This window comes from Hydra viridissima, unplaced genomic scaffold (genome assembly GCF_058129835.1).
Source record: "Hydra viridissima isolate aposymbiotic clone 2 unplaced genomic scaffold, HvirCarnegie_v1 scaffold_15, whole genome shotgun sequence".
Lineage (NCBI taxonomy): Eukaryota > Metazoa > Cnidaria > Hydrozoa > Anthoathecata > Hydridae > Hydra > Hydra viridissima.
The window spans coordinates 3,650,177-3,677,267 of record NW_028324314.1 but is presented as its reverse complement, the minus strand read 5'-3'; the positions used below and the strand labels follow the sequence as shown (position 1 = coordinate 3,677,267).

The 27,091-nt window shown below is 29.3% G+C and overlaps 5 protein-coding genes across 11 annotated transcripts in view; 1 reads left to right on the top strand and 4 right to left on the bottom strand.

The window, feature by feature from the left end:
• Positions 1 to 5,230, top strand: part of LOC145192899 (zinc finger ZZ-type and EF-hand domain-containing protein 1-like) — a 60,474-nt gene extending 55,244 nt beyond the window's left edge. For both annotated transcript variants that reach the window (XM_090073015.1, XM_090073016.1), the window contains exons 68-81: positions 10 to 105; positions 197 to 367; positions 721 to 852; positions 937 to 989; positions 1,174 to 1,286; positions 1,504 to 1,591; positions 1,800 to 1,859; positions 2,106 to 2,222; positions 2,392 to 2,507; positions 2,619 to 2,695; positions 2,783 to 2,854; positions 3,891 to 4,004; positions 4,242 to 4,267; positions 4,417 to 5,230. In XM_090073015.1, coding sequence (XP_089929141.1) covers positions 10 to 105; positions 197 to 367; positions 721 to 852; positions 937 to 989; positions 1,174 to 1,286; positions 1,504 to 1,591; positions 1,800 to 1,859; positions 2,106 to 2,222; positions 2,392 to 2,507; positions 2,619 to 2,695; positions 2,783 to 2,854; positions 3,891 to 4,004; positions 4,242 to 4,267; positions 4,417 to 4,597 — 1,416 coding nt within the window. In that variant the 3' untranslated portion in view covers positions 4,598 to 5,230. The remainder of the gene's footprint in view (positions 1 to 9; positions 106 to 196; positions 368 to 720; positions 853 to 936; positions 990 to 1,173; positions 1,287 to 1,503; positions 1,592 to 1,799; positions 1,860 to 2,105; positions 2,223 to 2,391; positions 2,508 to 2,618; positions 2,696 to 2,782; positions 2,855 to 3,890; positions 4,005 to 4,241; positions 4,268 to 4,416) is intronic.
• Positions 1 to 19,146, bottom strand: part of LOC145186465 (uncharacterized) — a 167,846-nt gene extending 148,700 nt beyond the window's left edge. Inside the window, exons 1-14 of one of the 5 annotated variants that reach the window (XM_090072973.1) lie at positions 18,676 to 19,102; positions 18,134 to 18,169; positions 17,925 to 17,983; positions 17,674 to 17,781; positions 17,339 to 17,386; positions 16,758 to 16,990; positions 16,500 to 16,607; positions 16,064 to 16,159; positions 15,790 to 15,867; positions 15,457 to 15,621; positions 15,061 to 15,248; positions 14,728 to 14,792; positions 14,427 to 14,533; positions 13,671 to 13,901 (exon numbers count right to left, since the gene is read on the bottom strand). In XM_090072973.1, the coding sequence (XP_089929099.1) occupies positions 13,759 to 13,901; positions 14,427 to 14,533; positions 14,728 to 14,792; positions 15,061 to 15,248; positions 15,457 to 15,621; positions 15,790 to 15,867; positions 16,064 to 16,159; positions 16,500 to 16,607; positions 16,758 to 16,953 (1,146 nt within the window). In that variant the 5' untranslated portion in view covers positions 16,954 to 16,990; positions 17,339 to 17,386; positions 17,674 to 17,781; ... (1 more) ...; positions 18,134 to 18,169; positions 18,676 to 19,102 and the 3' untranslated portion in view covers positions 13,671 to 13,758. Of the gene's footprint in view, positions 1 to 13,670; positions 13,902 to 14,426; positions 14,534 to 14,727; positions 14,793 to 15,060; positions 15,249 to 15,456; positions 15,649 to 15,789; positions 15,868 to 16,063; positions 16,160 to 16,499; positions 16,608 to 16,757; positions 16,991 to 17,338; positions 17,387 to 17,673; positions 17,782 to 17,924; positions 18,170 to 18,675 lie in introns of those variants that run through there. The other 4 variants (XM_090072971.1, XM_090072972.1, XM_090072974.1 and 1 more) reach the window with 4 other exon arrangements.
• On the bottom strand, positions 10,672 to 12,514 carry LOC145193211 (dynein axonemal light chain 4-like). 2 transcript variants are annotated; one of them, XM_090072930.1, is made up of 3 exons: positions 11,813 to 11,936; positions 11,622 to 11,722; positions 10,672 to 11,040 (listed from the first exon to the last, which is right to left on the bottom strand). In XM_090072930.1, the coding sequence occupies exons 2-3, from the start codon at positions 11,694 to 11,696 to the stop codon at positions 10,876 to 10,878; spliced, it is 240 nt and encodes a 79-aa protein (XP_089929056.1). In that variant the 5' UTR covers positions 11,697 to 11,722; positions 11,813 to 11,936; the 3' UTR covers positions 10,672 to 10,875. The 2 variants fall into 2 exon arrangements, with proteins under 2 accessions (XP_089929056.1, XP_089929055.1); XM_090072929.1 differs by having other exon boundaries at positions 10,706 to 11,040; positions 11,622 to 11,705; positions 11,813 to 12,514.
• A 1,597-nt stretch (positions 19,147 to 20,743) lies between the features above and the next one.
• LOC149878231 (uncharacterized) lies at positions 20,744 to 23,203 on the bottom strand. The gene is made up of 2 exons (XM_090073286.1): positions 22,513 to 23,203; positions 20,744 to 22,323 (listed from the first exon to the last, which is right to left on the bottom strand). Exons 1-2 carry the CDS (start codon positions 23,111 to 23,113, stop codon positions 20,930 to 20,932), a joined length of 1,995 nt encoding a protein of 664 aa, XP_089929412.1. The 5' UTR covers positions 23,114 to 23,203; the 3' UTR covers positions 20,744 to 20,929.
• A 184-nt stretch (positions 23,204 to 23,387) lies between these two features.
• On the bottom strand, positions 23,388 to 25,588 carry LOC149878230 (uncharacterized). Its single transcript, XM_090072512.1, has 3 exons — positions 25,409 to 25,588; positions 25,076 to 25,230; positions 23,388 to 24,767 (listed from the first exon to the last, which is right to left on the bottom strand). Exons 1-3 carry the CDS (start codon positions 25,494 to 25,496, stop codon positions 23,388 to 23,390), a joined length of 1,623 nt encoding a protein of 540 aa, XP_089928638.1. The 5' UTR covers positions 25,497 to 25,588.
• Between the last annotated feature and the right edge of the window lie 1,503 nt (positions 25,589 to 27,091).

Sequence of the window (27,091 nt, the reverse complement as noted above, 5' to 3'; positions counted from 1 at the left end):
TTTATGTAGACCCGCTATAAGCAAAGAAGATTTAAATCCTCAGAGTTATTGAAGGAAGAGCTAAACAATAAACAAAAAACTGATTATAATGAGTTCTCTAAAAGGGTAAAAGTTTTGCTTGTAAAGTTTAATTGACTTGTAATTTATTTGGTGTTTCTATGGCGTTTTTCACTTTTACACTGTATACTTTTTTTAGTTAACACATGCTGTAGCTGTTGGTTATGCTAGGCATCATGTTGGTTGGCTGTTTGCTCTATGGCCCAAAGATGTTGATATTTATCCAATGCTTGGAGGTATTGATCCTCATCAAGTTGTTGGATTGCTTGACCTCATACAAAGTAATGAAACCAAAGAACATTTTCAGAAGGTGACAAATTTTGCTGCTACCGTTTTATTTTTATAAGGTTTTGTTATTATATTTAGTTTGAAATATAAATTATTTGTAACATTTTTTCTTTTTGCATCAATTATTCAACTGCTAGAACAAAAATGAAGCACTTTGAAATATATATTTTAATACTCTGGTACTATAAATGTTCTGATACTAAAAACTAAAACCTGGTATTGTAAATTTTCAATTAAATAAAATTAGAATCTTTAAAATTTTAATTTTTTTTTTCTTAAGTTTATTTATTGCATTGTTTTGTTGCTGTTTTGATTTTTTCTCTGTAGTTTTTCATAAGCTTTTAAATTTGGTTTTTACTTATTTTCTATAATTAGGTTGTTTTCAATTTTATTCAATGTTGCAGCAAGCCCCTTGCTTTATCAGCTGTTCAGTGTATGGGAGAGGTTCGATTGCCTAGTATCACAGTGGAATCAGAGCATAAATATAAAAATAATTCAAAAATAGAGGTATTCTGGAATGTTTAGTATAAGTTTTAAAGTTTTAAACATGATTGTTAAGAATTGTTTCATTGTGTTTTCATGCTTTTTAAGGACAAAGTTTGCATCCCCGGAGCTTCAAGCTTGTTTGTCCGCTTTGATGAAAGGTGGTTACCATTTTTTATTCTTACTTTTTTTTCTATTTTCTTTTTGTTTTCATGCTCATGATTTTTATTGTTGCTTTTTATTTTTTCCTATTATTTACCTTAGTTTCCTTTTATATGCTTTTATCTTTTTATGGTTGGGTTTCAGTTTCCATAAATCCAAGTTGTACAACTCTTTTGTTCATAGATGCTCCACAGAATATAATTGTGATGAACTAATTCTTTCTACGTCCCCAAACTTGCAACAGAATAGAAGAGTTTTAAGTGGTTCTGGGGATTGGCAAGATTTTGAAATGCCAGGTTGAAAAATGTTTCGTTATGTTTATTTATACCATAATTTAAAAAATTAGTTATCAATATGTATCATTACATTTGTGTGCAGTATCCTTACATAAGTCTTCAAAATATTTCAATACATAAGTTTGTAGCATATTTAGTTTTTTAACTGTCAACACATCTCTAAATCTGATGCATTTAGATTTTATAAAAAGTTATTTCATTTATTCCTTTAATTTAGGAGATACTATATATTACCAATTCACTTCTGACTCAAGTAACAATGATTGGGGGTGGAAATTTGTAGTCACTGGTGGACAGTTAGGAAGGTGATAAAAGCTATTACAAAAAAATCAGTTGCTTTAAAAGATATTATTGTTCTCTTGAAATAATATTATAATTATTGACTATTTGCTGACAGTATTTTTTTTTTTTTTACTTTTACTTATTCTTTGTTTATATTTTTGATTTACTCTTATTGTTTCTAATTTGCCTTTTTATTCTTGCTAGATTAGATTTGATTTTTATTCTTGCTAGATTTGAGACCGGTTGCATGATTCTGAGTGCACTTCTGTCTCAAGATCTGCACTTAGCTAGGTATTATTTATGCAATTTTATAAATATTGTGTTAAATTTTCAAGTAAGAACACTAATTTGGTTCCAAAAAATGGTTTTTTAATATTTAATGAATCGAAATTTCATAAAAACAGTGCCAAATGATCTCCTTGATATTTGACACTTAGTTGAAGTTTAGAGGTTCAGAAACTTGATAAGCTGCATTAACTACTAAATTTATAAATTTTATGTTGCAAAAAGTTCCTAAAACTTTTTTGTTGTGTTTAGGAAACTGCCGTTAAAACACTTATGGAATTGGTTGATTGTTGTAGCCTGCAACCAAGTTGGTCAGCAAAGGTTAATGGCAACGGGACTGCTACTACGTATACTACAGATTTGTGCAGGGTACTCTTTTTTCACACTTTTATTATTTTAAAGTATTTTTTTGTGTTGGATTGTACTTGAATTTGTTTATTATCGATAATTCAGCTGTGGTTAAAATGTGTACAGTATACATATATTATAATACATATATCAATAGGTCTAATAAAAAAGTTTTTTTTTTTTTTTTTAGAGATGAATATTTGTTTGGTCGAGATATGGAACCAAGTTTACCAAAAAATAGACCTGATTTATCTTTGCTTCGGCCACTTTGGACTTTGTATACAAATTCAATTGAATCAAATTCTGGTAAAATATTTTTTGTGGGCCACTCATTTCCAACTCTACATTTTAAATCCATATGCAGAATTTTATACTTTTCTCCTTGGTATAGTATTAAGTCATGTCTTATATTTCCAGGCACTAGTCTAACATTAATATCTCCTGTCATTCGTGGTTTATCGGAACTTTTTCTTGTGGTGGAGAATGTTGCACAGGTATCTACACTATATTTTAAACTGAGAAGTTTTTTAAATCATAGTTTAAAAAAGAATAAGATAAACTATTTTGTTACTTTCAATTAGGATTGGGGAGAGGCTGATTGTCTGGTGGCTGGATTAGCTTCTGACGACAAGCTTACAAAATGTTTTTCGAAGGTATTTTTGGTTTAAGCTTGTGTTTGTGTAAAGCGTTTTAATGGACCATTTTTTAGGAAATGTGTAAAGAGAAGTGTAGCAGCAGATTATTTGTTGTTAAATTGTCATAGACTTTTGTAGTTGGCTAACTATTAAGGTATAAAACCCCTCAAAGTTCTTAAAATAGTTAAAACTTTAATTTCGTGTTATTTCGGACACGAAATTTATAGCCGAACACGAATTTGAAAACCGTTTTTTGAAAATTCGATTTAGTTTTTTAGATATGACATTTCCTTTGAATATTTACTGCATAGAAATACATATTGTAACAGGTTTTCGAGTCCAAAATTTCAACTGGTTATATATATTTTTGCTATCGAATAAACATTTTTCAATAATGCCTAAGGTATGCAGAGTAAAACGGAGTACTAAAGCTAGAAATGAAGGATTTATGGAAATCGATTTACCAGAAATTTACTTAATGTGACTCTAGTTCATCAGTAGCTCTTGTTATCAGTGTAGAAAATATTAGCCTTTCTTTTAATATAAGAAAATTGAAGCGCCACAGTAAAATACAAACAAAACTGTTGGTTATCACATTTTAGTGTTATAAATGGACTTAAGTAAAAAACGTTTACGTTCTGGTTGTTTTTTTTTTTTTTAATTTTTTTTTTCAAAGAAAACAGGATTGTCCTTCGGCGCCCTAAATGTAATCCAAATACTATTTGGTGCTCTAACTGCATCCGAAAAATTAAGTTTTATACTTCAGAGACATGTTCTGGCAAGAAAACCTCTAATGTAACTGATAGAATAGTTAATTTAACGCGTGCACGTGGTAAAATCTCAGAACTAGGAATGCGTGTACGCGGTCAAACCTCAGTACTAGAAAAGCTTATTTCTCTAATGAGTATCCCCAAATTGCTTAGGAAAAAAATTACAACAAAATAATTATTTTCTCATTTGTTGCAAAAGAAACAATCAATGAAGCTGTTAAAATATTAACCAGTCTGATCTTTTATTTAACAAAATCATTTCAGTAAAGTTGTTTATTATTTAGATAGTCCGAAATATCGCAGCAATTGGTCTGGCGATTGATCTTCCTAACAAAGCAAACGATATGATTCAAAATGCCCGTAATGTTCCCGCTCCGTCTAAATCAGGGGTGTATAATGTATGATGTTTGACACTTTTTTATTCCTACTTAGCAACAGCAAAACTTTAGCTCTACATTGACTTTGAAGTTAAATACAGGGAAAAACTCTGAATGCGTCTTAATTTTTATAAAAGTTTGGATTTGTTTTTGTTTTTTTTTTTTTTTGTTTGTTTTTTTGCAAATGTGGTACTTTTGCGTCATCTTTTGTCTTTTGGAGTCTTAAATTTTTTAAAAAAGAAATTCATTTTGTTTTAGGATCATCAAAAGTCTTTCAACGAAAAGTAATTTATTTCTATCTTTCTCTTGTTTTGTGTAAGACATGCTACATTTAGTTAATCCGGCTTAATTCAGTTAGTCCGGTTTTACGAAGCTTTGGAATGATTTTATAGTTAACCGAAAAGAGTCTGTTATACTTCTCATTCTTTTACAGATCAACAATATCTCTTCGAATCACTGGAAGTGATACATCGAGTGATCCCGAGGATTGCTTAATAAATGACTACTCAGATGATAGTGATGTTGTTGACGATGACGATGATGACGACGACGTAGATGATGACGACGATGATATGAGTTCAGACCTTTCAGAACCAGAAGCCCCTCCGTTTTAATTTTCGTTTGGATAGGTTCTAACGTTTGCTAGTTTTATCCGCTTTTAAATTCCGTTCCTTCGTTCCTTTTATTTAATAGTGCGTCCTAATGTGTAATTTGTTGTGGGAAGCAGTCTACAAAATATCGCTAATAAATATATTTTTCAATTTGGATTTTACATGCTGTCTCATCACTGTTTTGTTGAACGTTACTAGTTACGTTGTTGTACATACGAGTTTTTAACGTGGATAAATCAAATATTCGAGTTTTTAACGTGGATAAATCAAATATTCGGAGTTAAAGAGATGCTTAATACCGTTACTTACATTTCTTATTGATAAATAAACCACTCTACTTATGATTAAAATGCCCTAACAGATCCAGTGAATTATCGGAATTTTTTACGAATAGTGAAGTGTAGAAAAAGTATTTTCTCCTTTTGAAGATTTAAAGAGTTGAGTACTAATGTTTTAATTATTGGTTTTTCAATTGGTTATATTTAATTCGCAAACAAGATCGATACGAAACTTTTTTAAATAATTTTAATGTAAGTAAAATGAATAGTTTAAAAACGACAAAATACTCATAAATGTAGGTGAATTTAAACGAACCTTTTGTAAAACTTATTAAAGTTGATGATATACCTTTTTAATTACCAAATATCCACAACACCACCATTAAATAGGGAAAACCCATAAACTTTTGAGGAGAGCTACTTGATGAACACCTGAAAGTTTTATATTGAAAAACTTTTAAGTAAAATCGTTAAAATTATTGCCATTTTAATCAAACCAAACCGATTTTGAATAAAGTAAAAGGCTTTTTCTTTTCTTTTTTGTAAATAGAACATTTAACCAGCTGTAAAATTGGTTGCTCAATGACTAATTACATAAAACCAAAAAAACTTCGTAGAAAGCAAAAACTGCTGTTTTACTTATGAAAAGAAACGAGTTCAATTATTTATTTTAAATATTGATATACAATATGATTAAACAAAAAGAAGATATAGATTACAACCAGTAGTAGATGAAGTGTTCGAGTCTATTGTTGTTTGTTAGTTGACAGCAAGAATATGAGATGCTTACATAACCAAGATATTTTTACATATTCCCATGGGGAACATTGATTGTTAATACAATACTAACCAATCCAAACACGATAAGTTGAACGTGATTTGATTAGCGCAACAAAAACATATTTACAGGATTATAATTAAAGGAGAGTACACACCTCGGGTGCACAACTTAACGTTCATTAAGTTTTGCTGTTCATGTTTTTTTTTTTTTTTCAATGAAACGACGGCCATATTTGTGATATAGTTTTCTAAACACTGAGAGAACGAAAACTATGCGAAGTTAATTTGAAATTGAATCGAAATTTATTTTTTGAATGAACCAAAAAAATTGAATGCTTTTAAAAACTAAATTTTTTTCTTGGATTTTGATATTTTTTAAAATATATCTTTTTTTCGAATTTATTCATAAATCTCCAAGTTTAACTTTAACTCTTCAAAGTTTTCTGATAATATCTTTTTACGATTTTTTTATATTTTAAAACGGTTCTTCCAATAAATTAATATAAAGCGGAGTTCCATGATGAGAAATTTGCGTCTACTTCTTGCTCCGTTCTTTTTATGCATCGTTAGTTATTTTTTTTAATATTCTGGCGAAGTAAAAAATAAATATATTAAGGATGGTATTTGTGTAGTTATTTTTTTCCAGAACTTTACAACAAAAGCTCTGTTTTTGAAGGTAAGCAAGGCAATTGCATTATGTACAAGATGTTTATGGCTACCGACACGTTTTATTACTCTGATGAATTTAACCTCTCTTCTTATAACAGCTTTAAAAACAAATTTAATCAGAAAATCTGTTTGTATGGTGACGATTATTAATTATATCTCCGTGCTAAATCTATTGATGGCAATTTGAAAGTAAAAGTTTATCTAGTTAATTGGTTTCTTTAATTATTAACCAGCATTATTAAACACTTATTTTTAAAACAATCAGGTTTCAGGTTGAATATTTTTCCTCGCATAAAAACCATTTTTACAAACTTCAAGTTTGATCTGTATGACACTTTTTGAGTCTGGGTTCAGCATAGCTGATTACTATTTCTTCCACATGGCAAACTTTAAAAAAAAAGTTTTGCCTAAAAAAAATATGAAGGTAAAAAATTCCTTTTTTTTTTACCTTCTTTGAATTTAAAATTAAAAAAACTTTTGTTGTAAATTTGTATATTTTTTTTTGGAAAGGAATTTTTTTGAAATAAACAACTCTTGTATCAGATTTAGTAAAAAATGTTAAAAATTAATATTATTTCTGCGGTTGTTTGGACTTTCTCATACTTATTCTGTGGTTGTATGGGCTTTCTTATATTGTTTCTGTGGTTGTATGGACTTTCTCATATTAGCCTCCAAGTTGAGTCCATCAAACTCTCATTAAATTGAATATAAATTGGGCGTTCAAAGTCCATCACGTCTTAATGAACATGTTTTTCCTAAATAAAAAAAAAACTCCCATATTGTCACTAAATTTGTCCTCGTATTTAACATGCACTTTAGGGAAGGTTCTGCAAGCCATGAGTTTAAAGTTATCAAACAGAGCTCTTATAAGCCTTTTGTTCTGAGAAAACTTCGCTTTCCTTAATGTCGAGCAGCCTTTCCTAAACGGGTCGCAATGAAAACGTTATTTTTATTTAAACAATATTTCAGACTACAGAGATTTTTGAATGTAACTCAAAACGGTAGACTGCATTCTGCACACTTCCAATAACTGCCCAGGTAGCAAAAACTGTGATTTAGTTGCAGTAACTCTTCCAGCGACAACTGTAATGAAAAAGCTTGTCAACAATTGTATTGAAAACGCTTGAAAATCAAACAGCATATTTATAATATCTAAAAATCACATAACCATGTAATGATTTTTAGTTTTTTACCAGACATTAGTGAAAATTACAGTTTTTAACTCAGGATTCAATACAAGGATTTCCAACTATGCAATTATATTAATTTGTACAAATTATAAATTAGAAGAGAGTTAAGCTACTTGTTCAACTATTCCTGGAACAAGAAAACATAAATGTTTTATACCATAATCACTAACCATTATGGAAATGAGAAAGGTGTCATTCAACAAGCTTTATACAAATGTGAATGTTTCAATAATGCAGCAGATCCATATAATGCTACTTGCTTCTAGTTCACCAGGAATTTATGTTAAATACATAATAATATTTTTTCAAATACAAAACATGTTATATAAAAAACCTGTGCATCCTGTTGACAAGCAAAGTCATTTTATCGTTTTTAAACCATCCATTTACTTTGTTTAAAGTTGTTTTTAAAGGGAGGGAGAATTGGAAAAAAAATATTAAAAGTCAATTGTCAGAGGTTTGGAATAGTAAGAGAAAGGGAATGGAAATTAGAGGAAAAGTCTATCTTTCTTTCCTTTTTTAGCAAATAAACTAATTACATATTTTATCAATGGCCTAACTTTTAAATGCTTATATAAATCCGACACTTTGTGTATAAAACAGACATAAAATCAAACATGCTGTGTCAGGTGTAATGTTTAATGACCAATTGATAGAATCAATCAAGAGATATATTGTCCTGGAGAAAATTTGCGTCTTAAATTTTGAATTGGGAGAAGAGAGGCTAAGGCTATTCAAAATTTGAGAGTAATTTAGGCTTAATTTGACTTATTTCTAGTAGTAAATATGAAACACTATTTTATCTAATTACTTTGTTTTGCAATAAGGTAAGTATGGGTATTAAGGCCCGGCGGGTAATAAGGCCCACTAATCCAAAGTTAGGGAAAAAATAAATTGTGAAACTTTTTTTCGACATTAAAATATTAGAGTTATCTGGTTTTATCACTGGCAGCAAAAAAAAATCAGCATTTCTTTACCGCGCATTCGACAAAGGTGGGCCTTAATACCCATACTTACCTTATATAGTGCAAGCTTAAATAACAAATAACTCTAGTTTTGGTAAACATGCAGCTAAGCGGCGTAAGATAATTTATAATTTTCGCTTTTAACACTCTAGTTCGTATACGAACTAGAGTGTTAAAAGCGAAAATTATAAATTATCTTACGCCGCTTAGCTCTAGTTCGTATACGAACTAGAGTGTTAAAAGCGAAAATTATAAATTATCTTACGCCGCTTAGCTGCATGTTCTTTTTTAGTCTTCTTTTAGTCTCTATAGAGACTAAAAAGTTCTTACAACCAAATTTCTAAGTAGTTATTTAATTATACATTTTTGTTTGTAGAATTTTTTTAAATACATTTTTGTTTGTAGAACTTTTTTAAATACATTTTTGTTTGTAGAACTTTTTTAAATACATTTTTGTTTGTAGAACTTTTTTAAATACATTTTTGTTTGTAGAATTTTTTTAAATACATTTTTGTTTGTAGAATTTTTTTAAATACATTTTTGTTTGTAGAATTTTTTTAAATACATTTTTGTTTGTAGAATTTTTTTAAATACATTTTTGTTTGTAGAACTTTTTTAAATACATTTTTGTTTGTAGAACTTTTTTAAATACATTTTTGTTTGTAGAACTTTTTTAAATACATTTTTGTTTGTAGAATTTTTTTAAATACATTTTTGTTTGTAGAATTTTTTTAAATACATTTTTGTTTGTAGAATTTTTTTAAATACATTTTTGTTTGTAGAATTTTTTTAAATACATTTTTGTTTGTAGAATTTTTTTAAATACATTTTTGTTTGTAGAACTTTTTTAAATACATTTTTGTTTGTAGAACTTTTTCAAATACATTTTTGTTTGTAGAACTTTTTTAAATACATTTTTGTTTGTAGAATTTTTTTAGATACATTTTTGTTTGTAGAACTTTTTTATTTGTTCCTATTTTAAAATTTAACTATTTTATCGTTTATATTATATATTGCCAGTTGCTCCAACTAAGCACAAAATGTAAACATTTCTCCTCATTCTGATACAGCTTGTCCTACCTGCTTTCTTTTCTTAGCAGCAACTAAACTAAGAGTTTGCATTACAGTTGATACTCCCATTTCATATGTAATTATATATATATATATATATATATTTTAAAGGAAAGTTTTCGAACTTTTTTAAAAGTAAGACCATATTTGACCTTACTACCTTTAGTAAAATGTGCAAGTAGGAGTTTTTTTTTGCTGAATTGTAAAATATCTGCCGGTTTGTGTACTTAAAAGTAACTAAAAAAAAAAAAGAAAAAAAGAAATCATAATTTATCTCTGCAAATGTCGAGGAGTCTTTGTATATTCTATGTCTGTTATATTAAGTCATATAACAATTATGTTCTTGGCTTTAGCAATATCTTTGATAGATTTCTTCTACCTTATTACAATGTTAATTGTAACAGATAGATTTCTTGTACCGTATTACAACGTTAAATTTCCTCTGATAACTTGCATCTTGTTTTTCAAGCGTACTTGAGTGGCATTTTACTGAAAAAATATTCATAATTTATTTAGATAACTAGGTATCTAGTATTTAAACAATTATTTAAATTGCATAGGTGCATGGTTTATAAAAGCATAGATATAACATTTGAGAACACGAACCACGTAAAAGGAATTTTTTCAGGAGCGCCTTAAGATCATCGGGAGTGATGGCTTCACTCAAATTATGGGGAATCTATCTTTTTCTAAACTATTATGACTTTTTGGAAATTCAAAAATTTTTTCAAAAAATTGAGAAATAAAAAATACGTGATAAATTATTTTGAAAACAAAACATTTCAGACACATTTTGGGGTCCGTGCGATGAGACAGCACTGATTGCAAAACTTTAAAATCTAATTTCAAATTATACAAGTTTAGTCATGACTAATGCATAGATTGCAAAATACAATTGGTGTTTTATTCAGGTAAAAAAAACACTGAAGTTAATGATCAATCAGAGTTTGGTGACTGCAACAATTCACTGAATTTATATAACAAGTTGATACTTTATCACGAAAAAATTCTTAAACAGATAAAATCTTGAGCAAAGATAATGGAAAATTTTGCAACAAGTGATAACTGTTATTATGAGTTAAAAAAATTTTATTGGGGCAAATAATTTTTTATGTTAAAATAAAATGATGAAGATTAACTTTTAAAGAATCAAAAAGGAAAAAAATCCAATAAGAAAAATCTACAACATGTTTTTGTGTAAAAATAGCTTAAAAAATATCTAACATTTTCTTTGAAATATAAACATCTATAACTTTAAAATAAATATGTTTAAATCAATTAAACTCAAAATTATCAAACTCTATGTACAGAAACTATTCAAATAAAATTTAAGAACATTTCCACAGTGTTATAGCAGTCGACCCTGCAAAAAATAAGTACAACAGATTTTTAAGCTCATGGGTTATTTCATACCCATAACTCTCTCCAACAACACAATGCCAAGATGCCCCAAACTTCTTATCAAGACTCTCTTTAATCATTTTAGCAGCAGCCTGTAATATTTTACAAGATTTAAAATAAAATATTAAAATATTGTAATTCCAAAGATTTTTATTATCTAACAAAAATATGCAAATTTATCTTTCACAACATTTTTTCAACACCCTTAAAGTAAGAATTATAATCATGTCTAAAAGAATCTCTATAACATTAATCAAAAATTTGTTTTCTAAATAAGAGGTAAGAAGTAGAAAATTTTTATTTTGTGTATATTCAATGATCAGATTTTAAGGTTAGGTTTCTTTTTAATAAGCAACAAAAATGTAGTAAATGAGTAAAGCGATGTTTATTGTAATAATTATAAAAAAAACTGATATAATAATGTAAATGCAATCATTTTATCATGTATCATTTATATTCATAATAAGCAATTACTTATAAAGAAAACTTTTATTCAATTTTGTTAAATGAATCAAACCATTTTCTTGGAAACCTAGAATATAGATTTGAAGTATTTCCATAGAAAATTTTATACTTTGTGTAAGTACTAAACCACATACTTCAGAACAACTTCCTATTTAAGATTTATGTGAATAGAAATTTTAAAGTAAATGATCAACTACTATTGCAATACCTCATTATTATTTTGGAATTTTTCACAGGCTGTAACACACAACTCCATTGCTTCAGCTCGCATTTCTTCATTCATATCTGAGTGCTTTGATAAGAAATAAACTAACAGTAAAAATTTAAATACTTTAATAAGAACTAATGAAAACTTTTAAAAAGGACTGAACTTTTACATTTATTTGAATGCATACCTACCCTTAGTAAAGGATAGCTGTGTAAACGCTTGTAATCATAAGAGTCTGGTGGTGCAGCAACCTCTTCTTTTGTTTCTGTCATAGTTCAGCACTGTCATAAACTTAAAAATTAGCTGTTTATTGTTGAAAAAACTGGAAAAGAAATAAATTATTAGGCATTTTAAGAGCTTAAGTTACTATAGTAATGCTGTGTGTAAAGGGTAAAAATTTTCTGCAACGTAATAAATTCATAAATATTATGTGTATAAATAGGACGCCAAGAAACCTTTAATTCTGAACCATGGAAATACTTCAAAAATGTAGAACTTCTCAAAATAACAGTTATTACAGAAAAAGCAATAAAACAATAATCACATCACTCAAAATATTTGATACATTTAACGCAACCTTCATTAAGAAGCAGGTAGTTTGCTGTTAAAACTTGTAGTTGATTTCAATCATCTGCCACTATTTCAATCATAGCAAAAATACAATATATAGCAAAAGTACGATGACTCAGCAATGAGAATACATATTATTGTGAAGTTTCGTAGAATGTATTTTATAAAAAATTTTACAGAATATATTTTTTAAGATTCAAATTAAATTAAATGTTATAAATTCTGATACAAAGATGGTGAGTATAAGGGACTTGTCGTATATTTTTGTACTTTCAACTTCAGGTTAGAGCACTTTTCATTGATTTTAAAACCTATGTTTTTATAGGATTCCTAATCAGCATAAAATTCTCTATAACAACTATAAAAAAAAAAAGGGGGGAGGGGGGAGGGTGGTGGTGGTGCAAAAGTCGATTAGCGCTTAAATTCTTCATGCAAGACGACTATTCTTGAATAATTATTTTCTACTCTTGTTTGTATTTAGTATTCTTGGAGAAGTTAGATATTTGCTGCAACTAAGTTAAGAACTCAACGCATTTCAGTTAAGAAGTAAACATTAAATGTTTGCCCAAAATGCCGATTGACGAAAGAAATAATTAGCAACAACTAAAAAAAAAAAAAAAAATGGTAACACTTGAGATTTCAATAACAGTTTAAAAAGTTTGGCGGATTATACATTTAGGATGTTAAGGAAAAATAGTTTTCAAATCTAAAAAATCAAACCCTCTAGATTTGAAGCAAATATGTTTAAACTTACTCCTAAAAAATTTCACCATCATTAAATCTCTTTGATTGCCCTCAAAGTACATATTCGGAAAAAAAAAGGACCTGAAAATGACCCAAAACAGCTTACTTTAAGGGTCTTGAAGGCAAGACAAACAAAGATACTTAAAAAAAAATTTTCTTCGAGGGTATAGATAAATATAAGCATATTTGATTTAAATAGTATGAAAAGGTTTCAGCTTCTTTCTAGAATTTATCTCCTTCCCAGCAAGCATATCAACGTTGAAAAAACGTTGAAAAAATGTTGAAGTTTATGGTTGAAACGCCGTTAATTTTTGGTTAAAATGGAAACGCAAATCTACGTTGAAACCAAACGTTAGTTAAACGTTGGAAACAAACCACAGATCAACGTTATATTAACGTTGATTTAGCGTTGGTTCAACGAACATTTCTTATATGTACAATAATGTTATTGTGAGTAGAATATTCTACTCACAATAACAATATTGCATAGATAAGAAATATTGTGCGGGTGATAAGAATCATTGTATGTGCTATTTTTTCAAAGTTTATCCAAGTCTTTACTAATTCAAGCTAAATTGTGACCATTAACAAATCCTATCAAATTTCAATACAATATAAAGACTGCAATAGTTGATTTTATATATCTTATTATAGTTTCACAAATGATCTGCCCATTTGTCATTTTGCAAATGCAGATAACTAAACTGTAAATGATAGCAAATAAAACCACAAAGAAAATTTAAACATTTTTAAAACAAAAAATTATACAAAATAAAAATTATTTGGAAAACGATCTTGATAAAATCATTCTTGATCAAAAACATCAACATCTCCTGTCATCACACTCTCCTCTTGATTTGATGCTTGCTTTCCACCATCCAAACGATATGGTGCAAACTTCAAACAATCTGCAATATACCGTCGTACATCGTGTTTTTTTTATCTTAAAACATCGGGTAACTGCATCTAAATGAAAACAACTTATTAGCTTTTAACAACTATAAACGGTGTTCTAAATTGAACAAAAAATTCAACAAAAAAAACTTTTTTCTGACTTGATCACCTAAGTTTTCCAAAACAACCTGTATAAGTTGTGTGAAACATGACATAAGAATACAGATAAACATGAATGAATCCGTCAGACAGAGATCTCAAAACGTTACAGTTTACAAGCGAGTGTAAACATTTAACGATCAATAGTGGGGAAAGAACAACTTAATATTGATCCAATTTATCCAAGATAGAAACTCTTTCGGATAAAGCATACATCCCACAAATAAAACATATACTAATGTGTATATATATATACACACACACACACACACACACACACACACACACACACACACACACACACACACACACACACACACACACACACACACACACACACACACACACACACACACACACACACACACACACACACACACACACACACACACACACACACACACACACACACACACACACACACACACACACACACACCAATAACTCCTCTGTAAATATTTAAAGTTTGAAATCCTGTCTTTTTTATTTGTTTTGCGTTAGATCCAGTCAAATTAAACTTTGCTTGCAGTTTATTTGCCATTAACCTGTAAAGGCAAAATAAATTTAACTTAAAAAATACAGTAAAAACTATATTAACTAAATCATGATAAAATTATGCAATTAAACAACAATCGATATCTCAATTAAGATTTGAAAAAGCACACATGAATACAACTGAGTAGTTAGTAGACAGACATGTCTGTTTATATTTGATTTGAACAGGTATATTGAAATATACCTGTTTAATACATTTGTCACACATTTTTTAGCTCTGCCCCCACAAAGTCTAGAAAGTTCTTTCACCTGTAATTGAAAAGTAATTTTACAGGTTATAATATATATTGAAACCTGTGCATATATATAAGTGTGTGTGTATGTATATAAATTCTTCTAATAACTTGAAAACACGCAAATCATTCAAATTTTATAAAAATGGCAGACCTCTAGTAAAAAAAAAATTCAAAACATGAAAATGTTTTGAATGTTTCTTATATAAAATTTAGAATAGCTCACGCTGCCTTATTTTTCATACCCAGTTCATATAATTAGTTTAAAACAATTAAAACCTTACAAATGATTTAAACTCTTTAGGGTTTGTTAACCCTGCATCAAAGTTAATTAAATCTGCAAGCTCAGTAAATGGTTGGGGAAGATGATAAACATCATCTTTATTTTCTTTAAAAGTATGAACTAATCTAAACAGATCGTCAAGCCTTGTATTGATCTGTTCCAACTTTTGAATTCCCATCAATTGAAATGCTAAATATGAAAAGAATACATTGACTTTTGTGTTAAAAATCTTTATCAAACTAATGTTCCAGCCTGCATATCAAAGCATCAGACTTTTTCAAGTTATCAGCATTCTAGAATGACACAACAGTGTCATTCTAGATTGCTGATAATAAATAACAGTACAATAAAACAACAAAAAAACTGGCAAAAAAAGTAAGCTCAGAGACTATATTACCTTTATCATCATTGTTGTTTAAAAAGACTTCATCACGTACACTTGCAGAGTCTTTCCTTAGTGGCAAAATCAATGGGATCACTGAAGATATCATACAATCATTTTCTGGCTCAACCGCAGAATCACTTCTTTGGCTATTTTTTGGCATGCTAACACATGAACTGCCTGAAAATGATTTAAGTGGTAAACAACCTAATATAATTTTAGCAAAAATAGATGCTATTACAAAAAATAAACTCACAAGGACAAACCTTATAATTTTTATGAATATTTTTTTTAACATTACATTTTCTTTATACTAATGTTGATTTTAAATATTGAGTATATATTTACCTTTCTTTTTCTTTTTAAGAGACATCTCTCCTGCACTACTTTCACTTTCATCTTTGTCATTCAAGAACTTTTTAACATCTAAACAATAAAAAATCAACCAAATCCTAACAAGAACTAACAATCAATTTTACCAAAAGGACAACTGACTTGTTTACAATATATCTTTAAATATTTGATAAACATTAACAAAAAAACTAATATATTTTTTTAAAATTCATAAAAAGCTGCAATAAAAAAAATAATGGTGCAGTCACAAAATTATGCAAGTGCTCACCCAAAGTAGATTTCTTTGTTCGCTCGATTTTCTTATTAGGAGGAACAGGAAGTGGGAATGTGATTTGTTTCTTATCAGGAGAACTTCGTTTGCGCACTTATAAAATTTTACAAAACAAACATTACAGTTTTTTACAAGTCTTTAAAAACAGAGGAGAATTTATCTTGCCATTTTTCACCTAGTTGTTTTAATTTTTAATTTTAAAATATAGCTTTGTAGAGCTTTAAAAAATAGGAAAACTTAACCAACAATTCAAAAGTTATAAAAAATCAAAGTTTGTGGTAATTTTTTTTGTTTGTCTTTACAATTAAAAACAATCAAAAAAATACTAACAATCAACAGGTCTCATGTCTAGTTATGCAATCTAAATCCTCCTTACATTTGTAACTTTAGGAACCCTTTAAAAAGATATTTACTGAAATGTAAAAAGGTTTACCTGATATAGGAGGCTTATTACATTTTTTACTTATCACATCCATTACTCCACTGGTCTCTCCAGCAGTAACATTGTCACCATACTCATCACATACACTTTTATCATTATCTAAAGATTTCAATAAACCAAATGAAAATATTAAAAATAAAAAAATAAAAAAAAAAAAGGGTGTTCAATATTAGTAAATTAAAAAAATTAACAAATAAAAAGTGTTATTGTAATCATTTTTCCTTATGTTAACACAATATTTTAAAATACCTGTAATTTTGACATATTTTAGTTTAAACTTAAGCCAATCATCTGTTGGGTCATATCTTTTTTTAATTGCTGATTCCACCTTTCGATTTGGCCAATAAACAAAGCCATTCTTTATCCAATTTGACGGAATTGTATTTTCGTACTCACAAACACCTTCTTTTGAATACTCAAACCAAACTGCTCTGGCCCACACCATAGTTCAAAGACTTTGACTGTAAGTTGGATGCTATTAGCTGATAATAAATTGAAAAAACCTGTAAAACCCTTAGCAAGAAATTTTGAGGAGAGAATTTATTCTAGTATATTCAAAGTGTTTAATTTTCTTAACAGTGCTTATTTTTTAAATAGTTATATTTTTTATCTTAGGAAACATTTTGCGAAGTATAACTAAAAGAAATATGAATATTTTCAAGCATCAAACATACTTATTAAATTGTTTAATGTCAGAAAATAAAATTTTTTTGACTAATTTTCAATACAATAAAACAAAATATAGTTTGCACATCATATTTTATTGTGAACTGTTTCAGGTTTACTGTTCAAAAAAAAACAAAAAAAAAAACCAATACTGCACATCATACATTCATTTGCCAAATTTGCTAGCTGATAGAGAACTTTTCCCTGGAACTCTGGAAAATACATTAAATTATTCATATAAGAAAAAGATTTTTAAAAAAACTACTAAAATTTTGGTACACTAACTTAATTTTTTTAAACCTTAAGTTTTTTTTTTGAATCTATTTTAAAATGTATGTTGTAAAATATAGGCTTAAAAAATTTTATGCAATATTTAATCAAGGTCCATATTTCACAGTTATAAGATCCAGAGATAATGGTAAAAGAAAGATTATAGCTTAAGCAACTGCATTGGTCACATCAGACAAAATTAAAAAACTTTTAAAGTTTGATAACTTACTCGCTTGATCCATTTCATTGATTTGGGGTGCATTTGACATACAACTGCTGTTTGTTTGAAAGTTTCAGTTTACTTTTAGAGGTGGTTATGGAAATACAGATGGTTTAACTACAATATAAAAAACCATTACATTACATTAAATATGCAAAAAGTATTTTAAATAAAAATTCATTTTTAAATAACATAAATAATATATAAAAAGCATATACATATATACAAACACCAACTCAAGCTAAAAAAATAAGTATTACTTGGTTGATCCACAATATTGTCTTTTGAAATAGGCGCTCTCTGCCTCAATAATGGAATCCTGGAATTGAATTTTCTAGTTTACAGACAAAGTGATTGTGAAAGTACTGATGCCCTGATTATAATCAAACCCTGATTGTAATCATTCCTTTGTTTTTTCTTATTACAAATTGCTAGTTAACACTAAAATCTAATTTGTCACTCTTCTTACTTTTTCCATTAACATTAACATCAACTTCTTCATCACCTGAAAAATAAAATTAGTTATACTACAATTGTAATAAAACTAAACAGGTAAACCAGTGATATTATTTTAAATAAAAAACAAAATGTGAGTCATTATTTTGAAAATGTAGAATTTTTTTACAGTTGACTTTATTAAGAAAGAAATATGCAGTGCTGAGAAACTAGTGATTATAAAAACAAACAAAAATTAACTTAAGTTTAATGTTATAAAGTTTTCATTCTGATAATTTAATAAAACAATTATGAAAGTATTGCTACACCTTTAAAGTGTAGCTAAGATGACCTTAGCTTTAAAAATAGCTAAGCTAAGGTGACCTTAGCTTTAAAGGTCCTCTTTTAAAAAAATCTTTTTGGAAACTATAGAACTAATTTTTCATTTTTGTTTCATACTTTTGATCTTATAATGTTATGCTATAATATTCATAGGTTATAAAACGAAATTCAAAATAATAAACAAAATACATAAGAATCAAAAAGAAAATTCAAAAGTATAAAAAGTAAACTTACCTTAGGTTTATTCTTTTCTAGGTTCTTATAGTTAGATATTTCATTTGAAAATATTTTCTTTTTATTGAAGTCAGAAATAAGGAAACCAAAGAAATTGACAATTATTCAAATGAGAGCATGCAAAAAATTTATAAATGTCATTAGAATATATACTTATCACATTTTTTTGCATTATTATGTTGGGTTAAAAAAGATACTTTATAAAATATTGTTTAATTAAAATGTGTTATATAAAAACTCCACGTTATCAACACATTTATTTGAAAAAAAAATTTTTTTATTGCAAAAAAAAAATAGTAATTGTGAATGTCTTCTAAATGTGTTGTTTTGTGCCTTAAGTCATAAGGCATTTTTAACACATCTATTTAAAAAAAAGCAATAATCGCTTTTCGGAATCCGTTTAGAATTGATTCCTAAACGTTCAGATTGATTTAAATGTCATTTTAACGCGATCTAAATCCATTTTAAATCAGCAAATGCCTGTAGAGGAAATACATTTGCGTCGGTAAATTTTTTATTGCTATTAATAGCAATAATTATTGCAACACTCGTCGATGTTAGAAAATAACTGAAAATTAACGTAGAAAAAACGTGGAAATTTTCAACGTTTGTTTTTAATGTTGAACTTACGTTGAAATAACGTGGAAACTTAGATCGTTATTTTTCAACCATATTTCAACCAAATCGCAACGTTGAAATAACGTTACGTGCTTGCTGGGAATTAATCATGTTTTTTTTGTTCTGTTCCTTCGCTAAAGAAGGAAGACTACCGAATAATCTTTTCTTGGTTTGGAACGGTAGAGATTTAACGGAGATCCTGAAAGCAGAACGAAAATTGTTCACAGACACCAATCTGTTTTGTTTTTCGTCTTCGTTGTTGTAACAATTAATATATTGCTGCATCATGCTGACGGCTCTTTCTGTCATTGACAAGAATATGGTTATTGGAATATTTTTCAAAAATTACCGTAGAATTGGCATACTCAGCATTTTTTAAAAAATTTTCAAAATAGACTGTGTATGCCAGTTCTACGGTGGAAGTGAAAGTCAGTATTTCATCCATTCTTCTGTTAAACCCACTAAAGCGAAACATAAGATAAGAAAACTTATCTACCAAAGGGGCTAAGCTTGGTGGATCTTTGTCGGTATTGAGGTTTTATTTCTACCTCTTTCATCACCTTGTTTTCATTTTTGAAATGTTTATTATAATAAATATTTTGGTTTCTCTAATGAAGGCAAATCTCCATCCAAGTTGAGAAGATAAAAGCTGCATATTCAGAAAGTAAACGGCTTTAGCAAAAAAAATGGGCGTGATGAACAGCTCTAGTTTTCCTGGTTTTAAAAATCAGGTGATAGATAAATTACAACAGAAAGTAAAAAGTTCCGAGTCTACAGCAACCTTTTCATTTATACTCCCACTTCAAATCATGTTCTTCAAATCTGGTGTCGACCCAAAACAATTTCTTTAAGTAATCCTCAAAATTTTTCTAATTTGCTAAATATTTAGCAGATCCTCTTTTTTCATTTTTCTTCAGATCAAAATACTGTTTGTTTAATTTTATGAGATTTTTATTTTATGTTTTAACAACATCAAACCCCGTTTTTATCAAAGGTTTCTTAACCGTAAAGGCAGTGTTTGGAAAGTTCCTTTTAAAAAGGATCTCGTTCCGTTCCCCGTTCATTTCGTAAAAAAAGAACTCGTTCTACACACTTGTCCAAAATGGGAAATAATTACTCCGAAGCTTCCCGAAAAAACCCTTTGGAGCGAAGTATCTACATATATTCCTGATTAGAAAAATGAAAAAAATGAAATCCTTCATGACCGTCCGAGCGAGAAATTTTAGTTTTAAAATGTAAGAAATTGCGACAAAAAATATTTTTTTGCAATCAAAAGAAAACACATTTTTTATTCACTAAACATTGATCTACACTACATAACAGATCCCTGATGCATGGGTAAGTCACTAAAATGTTTAAAAAACTTCAAAATCAAAAGTAAAATGATTGTTTAGCAAGTTTAATTTTGATTTTTTTAAAAATGATTTAACAATTGTCCACTGTAGATTGCTTTTATTCTTTTTATTCTATGAACACATAACAAAGAAATAATGTGAGAAAACAATGTGAGAAAACAATGTACTCTTTAAAAAATTGAGTTGGGGGCAGCTTTAATGTTAGTTAGTCAAGCTTTTTTGAAAAACTAAAACATAAATAAACTGAAACAAAGAGACGATGTTTTCTTGATAACTTTGCATTAAAGACGCTTGCTGATGAAATCTACTATGCAACTCAGCAACTTTTCTGGATAGTCTGGATGACCCAGAGGCCTTTTGTATCTCTCCCAGTGGGTTCGGAAACTGTGATGAAGGGCTTCTGTTGTCTGTTCGCTGAATGGTCCAAGAGACTTTTTGTGACGATCAATGAAATCCTTGACATGAAAGAAGACAGTGTGGACTTTTGGAGTCACACTTACTTTTGGCAAGGAGAGGAAAGCCAGTTGAAATTGGTCAATTTTCTTTGAGTAGTTTGAATCCAGATGATTTCCAAAGCAGGCATTCACAACTGCATCAAACTTTCTCAAAGTGTCGATGAATGGAAAAACATGAAAAGCTGAACAATTCTCTGCTTGTCTTTGAAGAAGGTCAACATTTTTGAGGAGTTTGCGGCATTCATTCCCAGCAAACTGCCCTCCGTGAAAAGGCTGTTCTTTGATATGAAGAGCTTTAGGCCATTCTTCAGCCTCAGGCCAGGAGTCCTTTAGTGCCTTGAACAGATGGTTCACTACACCGAGAAGGAGATGTAGCTCCATTGGTGGTATGATGTCAAGAACAAGTGCATTGTCAGAAAAATCCAAGAGGGGCTCATGCACCACATTCTGAAATTGTTTAGCCTTTTTCATGTCTAAACCAGCTGCTTTAAATGAGGCATAAGATCTTCTGATGGATCCAAAGGTTCGAAAGTTACCATTCTGTGATAACCTATTGTGGTCAATGTCACACCATGTGCAAGGGTGTGAGCTGGCATGTGACTGAAGCCCACACATAAGGTTTGCCACCTTCAGGTCACTTGAAAGAAGAAAGTCAACTCGCTCAGAGAAGATGAGAGATAGTATTGTTCTCAAATTCTCATAGTTTTCTGGTACATCCTCTGCTACAGCAACAAGAAGTTGAGATTTCACACCACTGTCTTTTGCTGCAAAAGATGTAAGTGTCTTCTTGTCTGGTGGAGCTTGAACTTGAGAAATCAATTCATCTTCTTGAATCCCAAGGCTAACCTTGAGGAAACCACCACCACCGTCAATTCCAAGCTTGACTATGTGCTCTTTATACACTTGTCTTTTGAGCAAGACATCATTGAGAAGTTCAGAGAGATTCTTGCAGTGAACCACAATTTGTTTCTTTGTCTGAGACTTTTCATGTGTCACAGTTATGTTTGTGTGAGTGAAATGTTCAGATAGTTGTGTACCTATTTGATGGAATTTTGCCCGGAATTGAGGTTCAACAACTCTGGCTTGTGCAACATGGTTCAATGTTGAGGCCAATTTTTTGACGCTTGCATTAGACAGCCCTGTGTTTGTCTGAATGTTTGCAAGGTCTTGGGCTTTTAGAACTACTTCATCACCAAAGAGTCTTTTTGCGCTTGCTGCACCTGTATTAAAAACATTGCTATGAGTAGGAGCAAATTTTTCACATAAACAACCAAGTTTTCTTTATGGAAAGTAAAGTTTAGATTTGAACTGCAAATTTTATTTGTTAAAGGTTTTTTCTTTTGTAAAAGACAAAGACAATGACAAAGTTTTAATTACTATCAGATAAAAGATTTGCAAGTTACTGTTACCTGGAGTAATTGGCAAAGGTCGCCCACCACCACTTTGTGCTATTCTTAGGGTTCCATGAGGAGAAGCCTCTTTAGATGAAATGACTGCTGAAGCAATCTGTTCACTGACTTTGGAATCTTTTGATGCCAACATCTTTATGTTATGCCTGAATGTGAACTGATTGCATTGATGAGGTACTCCTCTTCCAATTAAGGAGAGGCAATCAGAACATCTTCTTTGGTCTTGGGATGGTAAAGGCTGTTGTGGCATTTCAAATGGGTGCTTTTGCAATGCTTTCAGGTGTCCAATTTTGCAAATGATGCAATCACACTGCTGTCCTCTTGTCTCAGGCCTAGGCATGACAGATGAGAAATCAAAAATGGGAGGGACAGAGACATTCTCACCATTTTTCTTTCTCCTCAGAAGCAGTCTGCAAGAATCACACATTCCAAGTGGGACTCGTGTGTCACAAAAGTCAACATCCTGAGAAATCAGACTCTTGACTTGGTCTTTAAGAAAACTTGTTAGCTCCCTAGAACATTTTTTCATACAGAGGAGACAAACTGACTTCCGACAGTCTTCATGATTTTTTGCTGAGTTTGGCATTTTTGAGTTGTGCATTCCACGAATGAAAACATGAATATGTCATTAAAATGCCTTTTCCCGAAATTTGGTTCAATATTTTATTAGGGATGTGCCACTAATACTTAAGAACTGGTTTTTTCATCAAATTTTGAAAAAAAAAATTAAAATTTTTTTTTGCAAAAATCTTATTTTTTAAACTGAAATTTCTCGCTCGGACGGTCATGAAGGATTTCATTTTTTTCATTTTTCTAATCAGGAACATATGTAGATACTCCGCTCCAAAAGGTTTTTTCGGGAAGCTTCGGAGTAGTTATTTCCAAGTAGTTATTTCTTTTTTTTCCCAAATAGAACTAAATCGAGTTTTAATTGAAGTTCTTACTGTGTTGACAAGTGGACCACAAAAGTTCATATTTTTCTGTTGCAAAATAATTAACTTTTTATCCAAAGCATAAAGTGTCGGCAACAAATAACCCATGAACATTGATTCTTCTCCTTGTAAAAAGTCTAAAGATTGGGCAAGAGGAGTCATTACTTCACAGTATTCATGAATTAATTGAATTTCTTGATTTGTGAATCTTTGTATTTTGCAGAAATCCATTATATTGCTCATTTTGTTATGTCCATTAGAGTCTAAAAAAATATTTTTAATTTGTAAAAAGCTATCATAGGTACAGTTCCATCTTGTTTTGTTTGGCGTTTTTAAATAAACCTCTAATATATTGTGAATTTTTTCAGCAACTCTATTTGATATATTTTGTTTACTCCATAATGATGAACACTTGCCCATTGCTTTCCTATAAATTTTCTTAAAATTAGTTTCTGAAGCCTGTACCATTTTCTCAACATCATTTTTTGCTATTAAGTCTAGTGTATGACTAGCACATCTAAAATGTTGTGGTAACTGAACAAATAAGTCATTCTCTTCTTGTTCATGACTACTTTTGTCCAAAATTTCATATAAATTTGTATTCTCATCACATAAATTGTCATTGTCATTATCTTCATCATCATCATTGCTATCTTCCTCATTCTCTGAATTTTTTGAAATTGGATATGATTTAAAAGCTTTTACAAAATTCGAACCACTGTCTGTTGTTGTAGCAACTATCTTGTTTTGTATTTTATAGGTTGTATGAATCTTATACAAAACATTAGCCAGAACAGTATATGTTTGTCTTCCTTTTAAGCGACTACATGCTAAAGATACTGAATGACGCCGGAGAGTCTTTTGATCTATCCAATGACAAGTCACCCCAATATAACCTCTTTTACCTTTACTCCAACAGTCAGCTGTGGTTGCAACATACATAACATCTCCAAGTGTTGAAGTAATATCTTCAATCATTGATAAATACAGATTATTAATACGTAGTTTTAAAGTTTTACTACAAATAATCTTCAGGTCTTTAGGAAGGCCTAACTTCACCAAATTCACAAATGATGGTTTATCAACTATATTTAAGGGTTGTGTTTCACTAACAATAAAATTTACAACCAGTTGATCTAAACTTTTTTGATTTAATTTAAATTGCTCATTTCCTTTATTGGTTCCATATTTCTCAAGAGTAGACTGCACCACTCCTTTTTTCACATTCTCTGATGAACTTAATTTTTTCTTTTTAACAAAAGCATTTTTTTTACCTTCATTTATAGCTTTTTCAAAAGCAACCATTTTGAATGGGTGAATTCTCTAATAAAAAAAGAAAAATTTTAAATTATTAGTTTTTATTAATAAGTAAATCAAACTTGAAACCTCATCAAATTCAAAGAATTACATTCTTTATTCAACATGGTGTAATTATTGAATTTACATGTGTACCAATATATGCACCTATTCAAGTTTCTTAATGTTTACAATAATTTCTTTTTTGCATGCGCTTGTATAAGGTACATAGAACGATACTATGCATGCTAAGTATGTATTTTATTTCATACATAATTCAAAGTAAGTAAACTGAATTAAATTCAAAATAGTAGGAAACACTAACACTTATTTACCTTAATATGTCGTTTTAGATTAGATGATGTATTTTTAGCTGTACTTATTTCTTTTCCTAAAGGGCCACACAAAACACATTTTGCATTTATATTATTGCCATTTATTCCATTGAATACAAAAAATGATTCTAAACCGCTCCAAGGCAAACGTTCATCTAAGAGAAAATGAAAACATTACATAGTGTTAAGCATAATGAGAAATTTTGTTGCATAGACTTGTGACTTTAGTTAAGCCAAGGACGTTAGCTAATAATATTACTATAAAAATAATAAACTTAAGTCAATGCACTATATATTAGATAAAAAGTAACAGCATGTTTTATAAAAACTTACCACTAACTTCGGTATTATTATTACATGCGCAATTGCTAACATTTTCAATAACTGAAACATCACTGACAATATCAGTAATCGGATTCATTTTGCCAACTAAAACCACGTGAAATAAAACTGCATTAAAAAGTCCTTTTATTTTATGTTTATTTATTTTACGCGGTTTTGGTTCGGATTAAGTTAGCCACATGTACTAATTTTTAAACTATCAGAATTAATTCAAAAATTAGTACATGTGGCCAACTGAATCCGAACTTAGATTGGAGATTATCAAAATACAAATCATTTTCTTTTTGAACTTTAAAAACAACTATTGCAAAAAGCAAAATTATAAATTTTTAAGGAACTATTACTTTTCGTTCACGTTCCTTCAAAAAAAGAATTCGTTCTCCTTCCTCGTTCCATTATTTTAAAAGGAACCAGTTCCAAGCTTCGTTCCTCATAAAAGGAACTAGGTCCAGGAACTCGTTCCTTTAGGAACGCGTTCTTCCAAACACTGCGTAAAGGTTTCTTAACCCTTAAGAACAGTAACAGTCTGGTTCTACACATCTTTACAAGTTTTTACGAAGTGGGCTCGTAAACTAAATTAATATTTTTGGTGGTTTTGGCAGTTTAGATTGCAGTTAAGCTTGATGTTGTTGTAATATCCATGTCTGTTGCAAGCTGAATCTTTTAATACGAGTATTTTTTTTTCTTTTGTGACTAATAGCTTATTTTTATATTGTAAATAATGTAAACAACAATTTATCTTAATTGTATTGTAAATTATCGTCTTTTATATCATCTCGTCTTTTATTTAATCATTATGTCATATCGTTATGTCATATCGTGATTTATGTAATTAGTAAAATTTTAGTTATAACTTAAGAGCATATTCTTTTATTCAGTACAAGTGCTAAAATTGATTTTTGTTTTAATATCTCTACTACTCATGTTTTTTCTTTGGTTTGCTTTTTTTTTTAAAAAAGTTTCTTTAAATTTTTTTTAAATTTAAAACTTGTTTTAGAATAAACATTATTGGGCCGTTAACAACAGGAGCAATAAACTCCTGTTTTTTCTTCTCTGATAAACTAATTCTTTATAGAAACAAATTCAGAGCAAATCAATTAAATAAATGCAAGTGACGAACAAAAACTTTAACCTCCTTCCCCTTAACAATTTGGGAAACTTTTTTGAATTTGTAGAAGTTGTTACCTTAATGAAGGTTCCAAGAAGAATTTAAATAAGAAATCGTTTTAATTCATTTCGCTAACATTTTCATTTAGGAGGAAAGCTCTTTGTTTTTATACTTTTATTGATTTTAATGAATTCAAAGAGATTACAAAGGAACTTCTTTTCTCATTTTTGTTTTAAAATCTCCGAAAACTGAACGCCTCAGCAATTAAATTTTTTGAAACATGAAAAATGAAAGCTTCACCAATTAAATTTAATGAGCACGGTTTTAAGTTAAAAATGTTATTGTCTTTTAAAGCGTCTTTATTGTATTCAATTTTTCCAAAGAAAAAAAAAAAGGTTGCAATTGAAAAAGAAAAACTGGGGGAACGTTTGAGTTTCACAATTTGAAAAGGGTTAAAATTTTAGAATTACGAAAAAAAAGATTTTCTATTATTGCTTAGATTAGAGTTAAATCGATATATAGATTTGAGTTGAAAGTGGAAAATCATAAAAAAATATACCAAATTT